General features: G+C 47.2%; 1 protein-coding gene across 1 annotated transcript in view; it reads right to left on the minus strand.

Annotated features, from left to right (window-relative positions):
- Positions 1-12088: 12088 nt before the first annotated feature.
- Positions 12089-12979, minus strand: part of PHOX2B (paired like homeobox 2B) — a 2360-nt gene continuing 1469 nt past the window's right edge. The window contains exons 2-3 of the mRNA XM_030017260.1: positions 12903-12979; positions 12089-12701 (exon numbers count right to left, since the gene is read on the minus strand). The exon at positions 12903-12979 is cut by the window's right edge and continues 111 nt beyond it. Of these exons, the coding sequence (XP_029873120.1) occupies positions 12246-12701; positions 12903-12979 (533 nt within the window). The 3' untranslated portion in view covers positions 12089-12245. The remainder of the gene's footprint in view (positions 12702-12902) is intronic.

A 12979-nucleotide genomic window follows, 5' to 3' on the forward strand; every position in this document is an offset into this window, starting at 1 on the left:
ACCATTAAGGGTTTTAGTGATCTTCCAAGACTCTGCTTCCAGCAGAAAATTGGCTCCTTCTCCTTGGACACAAGACCAATTTTTAATTGAATTTCAAGAGATGATGGATGTTGTACTTTATTCCAAGTCTATATGCTAAATTAACAAGGCTGTCTGCTTAGTTTCCTCTTTTGAAACTACATTGAGATGAGTTTCTGCTAATTCTCTTATACAGGGCATTAGACATGTGAACTGAGTCCTTATTCAAGAGTTGAAATAATAGACATTTTTGCCAAGGTTATTACTTTGGATAATGAATTGGAGCTGTGAGGCAGTGACAATAATTTGCTTTCTGAAAAAGATTTACCAGCTGAATTACTTCAAATGGAATAAAACTAAACGTATCATATATTTTCACCAAAGTGTTTAAAAATTATTAGTTAACACTTAAAAGTCTATCTTAGAGCAGGGATCGTTCCATTAATTCTGCACATTTAGCGTTTGTTTTTTCTGCACGCTCCCTCTGGTCACTTCAAAGATAACAGAAAGTCCCTCAGGAGTACACTAAACTACAGAATATGTTTAGCCTGAATTAGGTTTATTTATCCAGCTTTTTCCATATTAACAGATAAGTTAAATATTCATTTTTGTGAAACACAGAAAAAATGGCATAGAAGTAAGTGTTTTTCTTAACTCTGCCCACTGCAGTAATATTTACACAGTACTGTACATGAAGAAGATGCCTTGCAGAAGTAAGCCATTGGGAAGGCAATTTAGAGTGAAATTTGGGGCTGAACATAGAAAATTTGAAAGCAAAATTCTGACCACCTTGGGCGAAACCAGGAACCAGCTCTGTTAAGTGTATGTACAGTTGTCTACAAGTAGAAGCTGGGTTGTTTCTTGAAAATATTGGGGTAGGCAAAAAGGAGGCCACCTTCTTCCAGGACGATGGATGGTATTGCTTGAAGAGCAACAAGCCTGCAGCTAGGAACACCTTTGCATGTATGCTTATTCTTTCCAAATGGGAACATTTAAAAGCAATCGTGTGTGTAATTTTAAAGTGGCCCAGGGTAGCAATAAACAGTCTTAATGGTTTCCTTTTGGCAGCACAGGCCTAGCTGACTTTCTTACCTCGCAAGGAGCTTTTCAGATGGATTGAACAAACTGGCCATGTGGATTGGGGTTTGCACTTAATTTATCACAAAATTGTGGCTTTCCCCTGGAAAACAAAAACCAATGTGAAAATACAGCTGCCAGCATCTTCAGGAAGAGAAGGCCAAAACCAGAGATGGTGTTTATCAACTAATAAAAGCAACAGGCTGAACGAGTGTGGTTTCAATAACTAATTTAACCATGGGATTAATAGAGTAATATAACACATTCAGCATAACCAAATAATGGCCTTCCCACAGGTGACACAGTGTGGAAAAGCATGTTCAGGTCTTTATCCAAATGTGATCATGCTTCCAAACAGTAGCCAGTTAAATAAGATAGTAATAAAATGCCAATTCTTTCTCATAGCCCTGTATTTCAATATATTTCGGTCCTAACCTGTGTCAGAGACCAGTCTCATCCTAGTCCTCCCTTGCACGAGGCTGCCAAAGGTCCCCTCTTGTTAATGTTTTGTGCTACAACAGAATGACTCAGGACCAGCTTCAATTACGGCTGTAGCCCGAATGATCCTGCAGAGCAGATCGTTAGATCCCGGGAGAAGCTAATGGCTTACCTGTTTTGTATAATTGTTCAAGTCTTCTTTTCCATCAGTTTTCCATCAGTGACATCTCATTTGTTTGAGTTGTATGCTGGTGAGACAACTATCCAGCCCAGGACTTCTATTACCAAAAAAAATTAGGCATTACACTGTGACAACCAAATGAGGAATTTTTGGAAGCTATTTCTTTAGAACAACAAATTGGTGTGGGTTTTTAGATACTGTATCCTCACGGAGCTGCACTGATTAGTAGTAGCTGATACTTTTTGTAGCTATTGTTTGTCTAACTCAACGACACATGCGATTAAGTGATTTGTGCCTCCTGACATAGTAACATAGAAAACTTATTTCTCAACTCTCTTGCAAAGCAGTCACTGAAAGTAAGCAATAATTTTAGTATCTTTACTCAACAGCCAGCAGTGTTGCTAATACCAAGTTCATTAAACTCACAAATCCCAGTTTAATGATGCTAAACGGACAAACAGAAGCACCTCCACTAAAAGCAAATTTTTCTTTCACAGCTCCTTGTCACAGCTCTGTCAGCAGCACTGGTTTGTCAGCATTGATGGGGACACACGGGCATTTTGAGACCTGTCGTCGCAGCCCTTTAAACTGCGTCACAGTTTGGTGCCAGGGTGGAAAGGGAGGGTCCAAGTGCTCACAGCAAAGAGAACAGAATGGCTTTCAGGAGGAAAAATTGTTTGGGGACAATTCATCACCTCAGCAAGCAAACAAGTGACATAAAAAAGTGGATTAGGTGCACTGTGTGGCACTGGGGTGGGCATCGCCTGGACCCTCACGGCCATTTCTGAGAGGATGGAAACTGTGGTTGCTGTGAGAGAAGTAGTTATTAGGGAGGGGGATAAACTGCATTTCTGGTGCACCTGCCCATGAGAAAAATTCAATACACCTCAAAGGGCACATGTCTCAGCTTTTACCTCTGTGCAGAAAAATCTGGGAGGCATGACTCCTCCTCAGGTAACAGGATACTCCCAGCTGAAATCCATGCTCTTTTCTGCCTGAGACTGCCATGCTGAGGGAGCCTAAGGTCTGTGTGACCCTCTGATACCCTCTTCAGAAAACACATCCCTTGTGGCCAATTTATCTTTGGGAGGAAAAGGAGCCCACAGAATCTAAACTGTACTGGGAAATGCTGAAGAAATACACAGATGAGTTTTTTGAGGCCGCATTTAGAGGCTACGGAGAGGTTTCAGTGCACCCCAGTTTCAGTGGGATCGCAGCCCTCTCGGCACGCGTAGCAGTGTGTCTCCCCCTTCCCTTCTCCTCTGCCTAAGGACTGAGAAGAGGGAGTCTTTACGGGTCTCTTACCCACTCTGCCCACAACAGGCGTAATTTTGCTGGGGACTTTTGCGGAATTAATCTATCTGATCCATCTCTCTTCCCTGCTACCCCAACTAAATACCTGTAAGAGCCTTTCTCCTCCCATACTCCATTTCAGCTTCAATATAAGTGTCTCCCAAGCTATGGTTTTATTCTTAAAAGTAGTATGCTGAGTAGATCCCGTTGGAACCAGTGTTGGCTGAAACTTCTCAATAGCTGTAGGTCCAGAAAAACCTCAAGTTTGTGTATGTCACACGGCTCTTCACGCTGTGCTAGGACTAGTTTCATTTCAGAGCACCGTTGTGGCTTTGGTTTGGTTGGTCTTTAATCCTCATATACTGGCAGTACTGGGCTGTTTTGCCATTTTGGGATATTTACCCCCAGACCTTAACAGATTTTTCTTCTTCTTCAAAATTATATATTAAGGTGATTTACCCACTACAGCTATTTTCATTCCTTTATGAGAGTAGCAAGGTCAACACAGAGCTCCTCTTGTCTTTCTCTAACTCTGCTGAAGAAGACTCTTCAACTGTACCAACAGTTTTCATGTAGAAAAGCCCGAGAGTGAAAGAGCAGTGACCTCAGCACTGGCAGGGAATTAACTCTATAATCTAATAGGGTTTCTTTTTCCATTTCTAAATAATGGGATTCTATTAGACCAAACTGTAGTCTCATCTTAATGATAATTTATTGTACAGCATATCTGAATTTTGCCTTTTATAAATCATTGAGAATTACAATACACAGTTATATAATTTAATCTTCTCTTGTATCGTTAATATTTTTCATTGTTTAGAGAAACCCCTTGTTGTTCAGAACTCACATGTAACTGAGTTTAGAAATTACAGGGGATTTAATATGCCTATTTTTAAGTGATTAAACATTTTCATTTTCATTACTTTTAAATATTTTGTAAAAATCCTTAAAAAGTAAAATACTTTAAAAGTATTTTAAGCTTATGAGGTTTTGTACAAATTATTCTGGACAATTTTGAAGACAAATTTGTCCTTAAATTTATGTGTATATATCCCAAAATCTCAAAAAAAACCAAGTTCTGTTTCATGATCTTTGAAAGGAAATAATTAAGGATAATTAATTCCCACATTGACATTTAAATGTATTAGAGCTATGCACCAGTGAAAGTATTGATCAATGAAAGTAATCAGTAATAATAGGAAAAATTAATCACTTTTGCAGATGTATTTGACTTCAGCTGTGGAATGTACTTCGGCTAGGATTGAAGCTGACCCCGTGAATATAACAGGGACTATTACCCACCAAAAAAGACAATGAAGAAATGTAAATGAGGAAAATTTGGGAGGCCATGCTTTCATTTGCTATTAGAATATAGAAACATAGTGAGTGATGTACAGCCTAAAATTTGTGACCTACGGTTTGTAAACCCACTGCTGGAATTGATAAGTAGCAGGTGATTTAGAAGAAAACACAAGAAGTCAGGGGTCGGGGGGGAATATTTGTTAGAGGTCTCATATTTAATAAGTAGAGATTGGCTTAGACCCTGAAATGGGTGGGTTTATATCAAAAATTTTTCAGAGTATTTTATTAACCCAGACTGTAGTGGATGGATGTTCTTACTTAAGACACAGTTCTTTGCAGAATTTAGCTAAAATCTTGATCTCAGCAAAATCTTGTTGCAATGAGTCTCAGCTTGATTGTCTAGCGATTGGAAGTATCTCCCTTACCAGTTCTAAACTTGCTAAGGCAGGAATCAAATGATCACACTGTTATGTGTTATCCTACTTTTTTTTTGGTCTCCAAGCCAATGTTAAGAGAGAGCTTGAGTGATGTGGTCACTGAAAGGTGAGATTAAATGGGTAAAATCCAAAAGTGCCTAATTCAACTTCTCCAGCCTTGTCAGTATTTTAGTATTCATATATACAGTACAGCACACCCTCTTGTTAATACAAATAACTTTTCCACCTCTCTTGAATGATTTGTGCCCTCGATCATTCTTGCCACCTTTCTGTGAATGCCACCAGATTTGATAGTGACTGAGCCCAGAAATGTTTTAGGAGTGCTACATTTCCAGTGGGAATTGAATGTGATGGGAGTGAAGGGCTGAGATGTCCCTCTAGTGCATCCTCTTTTTCTGCAGCAGGACAAAACCACCCACACTATGTTTATCTAACTTTTTGTCTCCATAGAGATATTCCTAGTGATAATTAGATCTGTGTGTTTAAAGCATCACCGTTCTAAAATAGGCTGTCACATAATGCATTACAAGTGCATGCAGTAGCAGTAGATGCAGTTTTAACTACCGCCCTTTCTTCCAGATGTAAGAAGACTTTGTTATTAAAAATGAAGAGACACTCGGTTTGTAAAGAAAGCCTGTAACTTTGGAATTAAAGTGAGAGGAGGCTCCTCAGATGTTTACATCCCAGATGTGGTGGCATTTTGTTTTGCAGTATTACCTATGGAGATTCCTGAACTGCTTATTTTCAGAGCTCATCCCTTTTGGTAACCTTTTTAAAGATAATACAGCAAGAGTGTTTTGGTAGCTGTTTCTAGAAACAGTTTGATATTGTGAAATCAATACAGCGCCAGGAGCTTTTGAGTTCTCTTGACAGCACTGCTTTGAGATTGTTTTGAACTACAATGTCAGACTCTTTAGGTTAAAACAAAAAGTAGGAATAACCTGCAGTTTGTCACAGCCTGCGGAATATACCTGTGTAACTGTACGTCGCATTGAACTCCACCAACACCACGACGATAAACCTCAGTGAGAGTTAAAGCTCCCACTTTGTAGCAACTCTGCTGTCTCTCCCCCATACTATCTGCAAAGCTGAGGCAAAGCAACCGAGGACTCACTGAAGCCGAATCGTCTTCTACCTGGTTCTCTGGAAGAGAGCCCTACAAGCCCAAGGAGGCCACAGCGGTGGAAATCTGCACAGAGCATCCCAGAAGGCAGGCAGGCCAATGCTGAGCCCAGTCCAGCATGTTCCCGGTTACTCACAAAGAGGCAGGTGGAGGGAAGGGGATATTCCTGGCTCTGCTTGAAAATGAGCCCCGGAAGGTAATTGCTAGGTGCTGCCAGGGGCTCTCTGTGGCTCAGGTCTCTTGCCGTCGGGGCAAGGGAGCCGGCTGGGAACGCGTCGGCAGCTGCTGCAGCTGCACGGACCCCCCCGGGTCCTGGCACGGCTTGGGACGGGCTGAGCTGCCTCCCTTCGCTCTTCAAAGCATAAGTGGGTTTTTAACAGCCCTGAGGGCATGGGTATTTGCGGCTATATCTTGGGGCAGGGACTGCTGTGGGCTTCAAGAAGTGGATTGGCTTTTCAAGGCAATGAGTATCCACAGCTCCAGCTGGGAGGTCTGGGTGCCCCGTGCCTCTGAAATGAGCAACCCAAACTTTCCCAAATACCGCCATGTGAGGTGATAACCAATTCTTTTAGGCACTGGTTTCACAGTCTCCAGTCTCTTCTCTTCATTAAGCAAATAACCGCATCTACTCATGAACGTTATGCTTTGTTCCCTGGATAGATTTTCTCCTTAGCGGAGACTAATATATGGATTCATTTCCTATAAACATCTTCCTGAAGTTAATGCATCTGAAGACCCCATACATACATTAAACCTGTCAGTAGAGCCCTTAATGCTGATGTTAGATTTCAGACTCCTAGAAAGGCATAGCTTCTCTCACTTCCCAAGACTGCTTTGAACTTTTATCTATTACTGTTGATAGACTTAATACATTATTCCTCTGAGCTGTCTGAAACAGCAAGAGATGTTACCAGCATTCCTTTACTGCCTCTCTTTCAGAAAGGAATGGGAAGAAGCACAGCCTCAGCCTGCAACAATACTGTGAAATAATACTCCTTTTCAAGTGAAGATATTTTTTTTAGGACAAGAGGAAATGGCCTCAAGTTGCGGCAAGGGAGATTTAGGTTAGATATTAGGAAACATTTCTTTACTGAGGGGGTTGTCAGACATTGGAATAGGCTGCCCAGGGAAGTGGTTGAGTCACCATCCCTGGAGGTATTCAAAAAGCGAGTGGACGGGGTACTCCATAACATGGTTTAGTGGGCATGGATGATGGTTGGACTCAATGATCTTGAAGGTCTTTTCCAACCTAAATGATTCTATGATTCTATGAGTCTATGATTCTATTTTAATTTCCTGTTGATACGATAATCATGGCAAGGGTCAGACCAAAAGGTGATTTCCTCTCTCCAGAGGAAATTTCCCACCTCGGAAATGGCAGCATGAGCTTCGTTCTCACAGATGAAGTTTTTTGAGCTGTTTCTGGATGAATTCCCCACAAATTGAGAAGATGGGTTTCCTCTGAAATCATTCCTTGGCCTTCTTGATGACCTCTTGTGCTAAGTACAAGGTGCAAAGTCATTTTTCTAAGATGGAGCCATATTTTAGTAGCACCCTGGATGAAGCCACCAGTGTATTTCATAACAGTCGTCAGGTGACAACGTGTAAAGGACCAAATGAAACTGGGGACAGAAGCAGAAGGCTTCATCTCCCATTGTAATATGCCCTTCACAGCGCTGCCCTGCTTCACGGGTGATGAGGGTAGTCTACAGATTAATGTTTGACTCTTAAAGATTCATGCTAAATGTGCAGCAAAAGTTACAGACAGGTACTAGTTTAGTAAGTGTCTAAGAATTAATGGTGAGCTTCGTGTGAAGACACCCCAGATTTTGCCTTCAGAGAGAGCTCACGCTTCAGACCACAGCAGCAAGCTGCTGGCCTCGACCAGAGTCAGGCACGTTCAGGGCACTCCTGCCAGGTACATCTATTAGCGCTTTCAACAGTTTCAAAAAAAGGTGGGAGGAAAAGAGGATTTAAAAAAATATTCTAATGGACCACAGCCACTTTTCATGACACCTCCTTTTCCCACTGGTTGGTAATAGTTTGATAACTTTATTAAGGAAGTGCAGATATGTAAAGGTTAAACTATTTAGACACACTTGCCTCTCAGTGAAAGGGATTGTTTTCATTAACTGTAGTTTCCCTGTATGTTAGCTACGTATTCTTTAGCAGCAAAATTAATGTTTGCATTGTCATGCACCCAGCCATCTGAGAGATTCATACTGCAATCAGGAATTACTTTTTCTGTTCATGTATTGGAGAGAAGAAAGTGAAAGTGTGTGCAAGAGCTACCCCAGAGCCAAATTCAACATTAGACCTGAATTCCAAGTCTTGGTATTTAGAAGAGCAGACAATTAAACACTCAAGTTGCTTCAAACACACAATGTGAATTTACCTCTGAACTCTTCAAGATGCAACATGTGTTCATATTGAATTTGAGCTGGATAATTAAAACAAATTATTCTTTATTTGAACAACATGAGGAGGTAAAACCAACAAAAATATCAAACCTTACACTCATTTTTTCACTGGAGCATCTTTTGACTTGTTAAGGTCCTTCTGCCCAGATCTCCTTGCCTTGTGAATCCCAGAGCATCTCTTGGTGTTACGGATCAGCTTGCCCATTTGGCTTTCACTGGTACCACTGGTAAGCAGCCTTTTGGCATCCTCTTCCTGCCTGGGCTCCTGCTGGGTACCCCGTGGCCCCCCTAGCTTCTGTGCTTGTAAAGGTCAGCAGCAATCCTGTAGATTACTTAATTAATACTCCTTTTCCAACTCCTGCCTTTGCAGAGAGGCAGGAGAAATAAACTTCACATCTTTTCAAAGCATCCATTTCTACCTGACTGTGCAATCACAGCAGTTGATGTATTAACGGTTCCAACGGGTCTGCCGCAGGCACGCTGGTCCTTACAAACGGTGGGTGCCGTACGCCTCAGGCCTCCCACGGTTCCCTACGCTGCAGGGGTGACCAGAACATGGAAAGCAGTGGCTTGGGAAAGGATTTATGGATCAGAGGGAATAAGTGACAGAAGTTTCCAGGAAGGACTAATGAGAAGCTTAGCTACCTAAGTGGAAAATTGTGATCCGAAACAGAGAGGTGACCTTAGCTCTGTATGAACCGTTAGAGAGAGAGACATCACAGTGTTTGGTACTGTCCTGGTATCCTTTTTGCAAAGCATCTTCAGAAACAGGAGAGAGTGGTTCCAGCTCTGGAAAAGATTTGAAAAGTTTTGAGCCTTAAGGATTGTGGGAGATGTAAAGGATGCAGCCCATTTAGTTTATCAGGAAGAAGATAGATCAAGATGCAAATCAGTTTACAGCATAGTAAAATTAAAGGAGAGAAAAGGTCTAGCAGACATGTAGCTAGATCCACTGCTTGGAAGCTGAAGGCATCATATTAGAAATAAACCCCAAGTTTCAGCAAAGTAGTGAACTTGGCAAAAAAAATACCCAAAGAAGTAGCATGTTGTCATCTCTTAATGTTTGCAAATCATGACTGCATGCCATAAAATGGAAGCTGATCATCTTCACACAGCAAGGCTTGACCAGGAGAGACATCTTTAAATCACCTTTGGCTGGCTGCTTGGTTTACTGGTAATACAGGTCTCGCCTTCTGTAAGAGCTCAGGGATCTGTTCAGCCATGGTAAAGCAGAGGGACTGAGCACTGCAGCTTATCCAGCAGGAAACTCTTTCCATGTAGATCACTATCAGCAGAACCGCACTGCAGTCCACATCTGTGTAGTTCCTAGAGACAGTCCATTTACTTTTAACAAAGATATTCTTAGATCATGAAATGACTTTAGGAAGAAAAAGTAAAGTGGCAAAAGCTACCCACACTATAACAAAACATCTATTCAAGAAATACATACAGGGCTTTTTCCTCCAGAAAAGAGACTCCGTATTTTATTGCACCATTTTGAAACTGATTATTGAAGTACTTTTATTAGTGAAACAGCACTTGTCCCATTTTTCCTGGCTCTTTTAATCGTGCTCTAGGGGTGGCACCCTCTCACCAGCACGCCAGCCGTGCAGAGGAATGCTCTTGCCGTATTTGCTTCTCGGCCAAATCCCCAAACAGTCTTTTTTTTTTTTTTTTTTTTTTTTTTGCTTTCCACTGACTCTGCCAGAGTCAGAGAGAGTTCATCGCCCCGGCATCCCTGCAGCTCACCCGCAAGTGCCCCGGCTGCAGGGGCCGCCCCGGGAGGCGGCACCGGGGTGCGCTGCAGCCCCGGAGGAGGGCCGGCTCTTCTCGGGGGGCGGGAGGGCTTTTGGTGGAGCTGGATGCCGGCTCGTCTCGGCGAGGCCGGGAACCTGCTGCTACCCCCCGCCCTGCCCTGCGGGGTCTGGCACGCCGGGCCCGCTGCCCGCTCCTCCCGTGGCGGGGCCGGGCGAGCTGCGGGGCAGCCGGCGGGGCCGCCCCGCCGAGCCGGGGCTCCGGCAGCGGCGGGGCTGGACTGGGCCGGGCCGGGCCGGGCCGGGCACTACCGCGGCCGCCGCCTCCCGCTGCCGGGCGGTGAAAGCAAAGCGGGTGCCCAGGTGTGAGGCGGCTGGACGACTCCCGGCCCCGGTGGGAACCGAGCCCGCGGCCGCCGTGGTCCCCGCGGACGGCGCCTCTCCCTGCGCTCGGTGTAAGCAGAGGGTTTGAGCAGAAGAACCGCTTCCGAGAAGCTGCAGAGCTGGAAAGCCAATTTTACCTTCCGCCTGTTGGTGTAATGGCTGGCGACGGCTTCCAGCCGGCCCGCAGGACGCTTCATCTGCTGCAAACCAGACCTGTAGTTTATGCCCCTTTTTTTTCCCTTTGAACGGATATCGCTTAATATTGGCCATCTCCAATTTTCGAGGTAGCGACAGAAGGTCAGATCTGACGCATCTTCCGCCCCCCCGCCCCCCCATCAGCCTGTTTGCAAATAATTAATAACGGCACAATTAGGCAGTAATGACGGGACCCGCAGTTACGGTCTTCCTGATGGTAACGCAGATTAAAAATAATGCTGCTGAGCCCATCTCCTTTTGATGACCCAGTGCAGATTCTGCGATGTGCGCCCTTCAATCTTTGTCAGAAAAAAAACCCCGAGCCCTCCCCTCGAATAAAGCCCTAACAAGAAGTCAGAAAAGCTACGGTGCTATATTTGCTTTTGGGTTTTATTATCAACAATCAATTAATGGTACACTCTTGGAAAACTATATGCACATGTAGAAATATTTCCCCTTTTAAATAGAAGCATTCATTTTAACCACATATAAATAAATCTGAAAACCCTGAACATAATTTATGACGATTATGCTCACAAACATATTCCAACAGGTAGGGAAAAAGAAAAAATGAGACAACATGCAACCGATAACAAAAATAGATATCATTGCCTGAACCTGGTCTCTCTAAACGCAAAGGGAACCGAACCCGTGAGAACCTTATTTCTCCATAAAGACACGCCATAGAGACTACGAGAAGGGAAAACATTATTTATACGGTCAACTAGACAAGTCTGTACTGATATTAACACTATACAGTTGAGTCACAGAACACAGTTGTAGAAAGACACGGAAAAAGAGAAAGCATACCTGTCAACATTCAACTAAGAGCTATAGTTTGTGCCTTTTAAAATAAAATTAGAAAACCCTAACGGAGATGCCTAAAAACTGCGTGAACCGTGTAATAATAATAATTAATAATAATTAATAATTAATAATAAATACAAGCCGCCCGCCGCGAGGGGCGCGGGCCCTGCAGCAACCGGATCCGCGGTGCGGAGGCGGCGGCGGCCGCCGGGCCAGGGCCGAGCCCGGCGGGGCACCGGCACCGGCACCGGCACCGGCGGCGGCGGCGGCAACGGCAACGGAGAGACCCAAGACCCAACGGAGGGACAGTGACACCGGACGGCGGAGTAAGAAACGCCCCCGGGCGCGGGGCCGGGGGGCGGCGGGGGGGCGCCGGGGGGGGTGGCGGGCGGGGGGGGGGGGATGGAGAAGACACTTCGTCGCTCGGGCTGACCGTGAAAAGGAGCTTAAAAACAAACCCCCACGGGCGGGTGGGCGAGCGGGGCGCCCTCCCCCGCCGCCAGGCCGCCCGCCCGCCGGCCGGCGCAGTCTCCGCGGCCCGCCGCCGCCTCCGCGCCCGCGCAGCGCCCCCTGCGCGGCCGCCGCCGCCCCCCCCCCTCCCCGCCCCGGCGGAGGCGCTGCGGGGCCGGCCCCGCCGCCGGGCCGGGGGCGAGGGGAGCCGGGCGCGGCCCCCCGTGGGGGCGCGGGGACCCTGCCCCGCGGAGCCCGGCGCAGCCCGGGCCCCTGGTCATTACTACGGGCGGGCGGCGGGTACTAATGAGCGGGAGGGGCCGCCGCCGCCGCCGCCGCCGCCGCCGCCGCCGCCGCCGCCGCCGCTCAGAACATGCCGCTCTTGACGAGGCTGCCTTTGGTGCCGCCGGGCCGCTGCAGCGAGGAGAGGACGCTGGCGAAGGGGCCGCCTAACGAGTCGGGGATGGAGGTGATGGGCCCGGGCCCCGGCGCCCAGCCCTGCCCCGGCCCCGCCGCCGCCAGCCCGCCGGGCCCCGCCGCTCCCTTGCCCGGCTCCCCCCCCGGCCCGCCGGGCCCCGCCGCTCCCTGCCCGGCGGCGGGGCTGGGGCCGCCGCCGCCGCCTCCGCCGCAGCTGGGCGCGGGGTTGGGGTTGGGGCCGGGGCCGCCGGTGCTGTCGGGGTCGGTGCTCTTGGCCTCCTTGCTCTCGTCGTCGCGGGAGGCGTCGGACTTCTTGCCGGCCGCCCCGTTCTTGGCGGCCGCCGCCGCCGCCGCCGCCGCCCGCTCCTGCTTGCGGAACTTGGCGCGGCGGTTCTGGAACCAGACCTGGGGGGGGGGGGGAGCGGGGGGGGCGGGCAGCGCGGCGGCACCCCCGCCGCCGCCACCTCCCGCCGAGCGACCCCCGCCCCGGCCCCCGCCGCCGTCCCGCAGCCGGTGCCCGCTGGAGCGGTGCGGCCCCCGGCGCGGCCCCTCCGCGACCACCGCCCCCCCCCCCCCCCATCACCATCACCCGCATCCCGCACATACCTGCACTCTCGCCTCGGTGAGGTCTATTTTGAGCGCCAGCTCCTCGCGGGTGTATATATCAGGGTAATGAGTCTCTG

Source organism: Aquila chrysaetos, chromosome 1 (assembly GCF_900496995.4).
Source record: "Aquila chrysaetos chrysaetos chromosome 1, bAquChr1.4, whole genome shotgun sequence".
NCBI classification, from domain to species: domain Eukaryota; kingdom Metazoa; phylum Chordata; class Aves; order Accipitriformes; family Accipitridae; genus Aquila; species Aquila chrysaetos.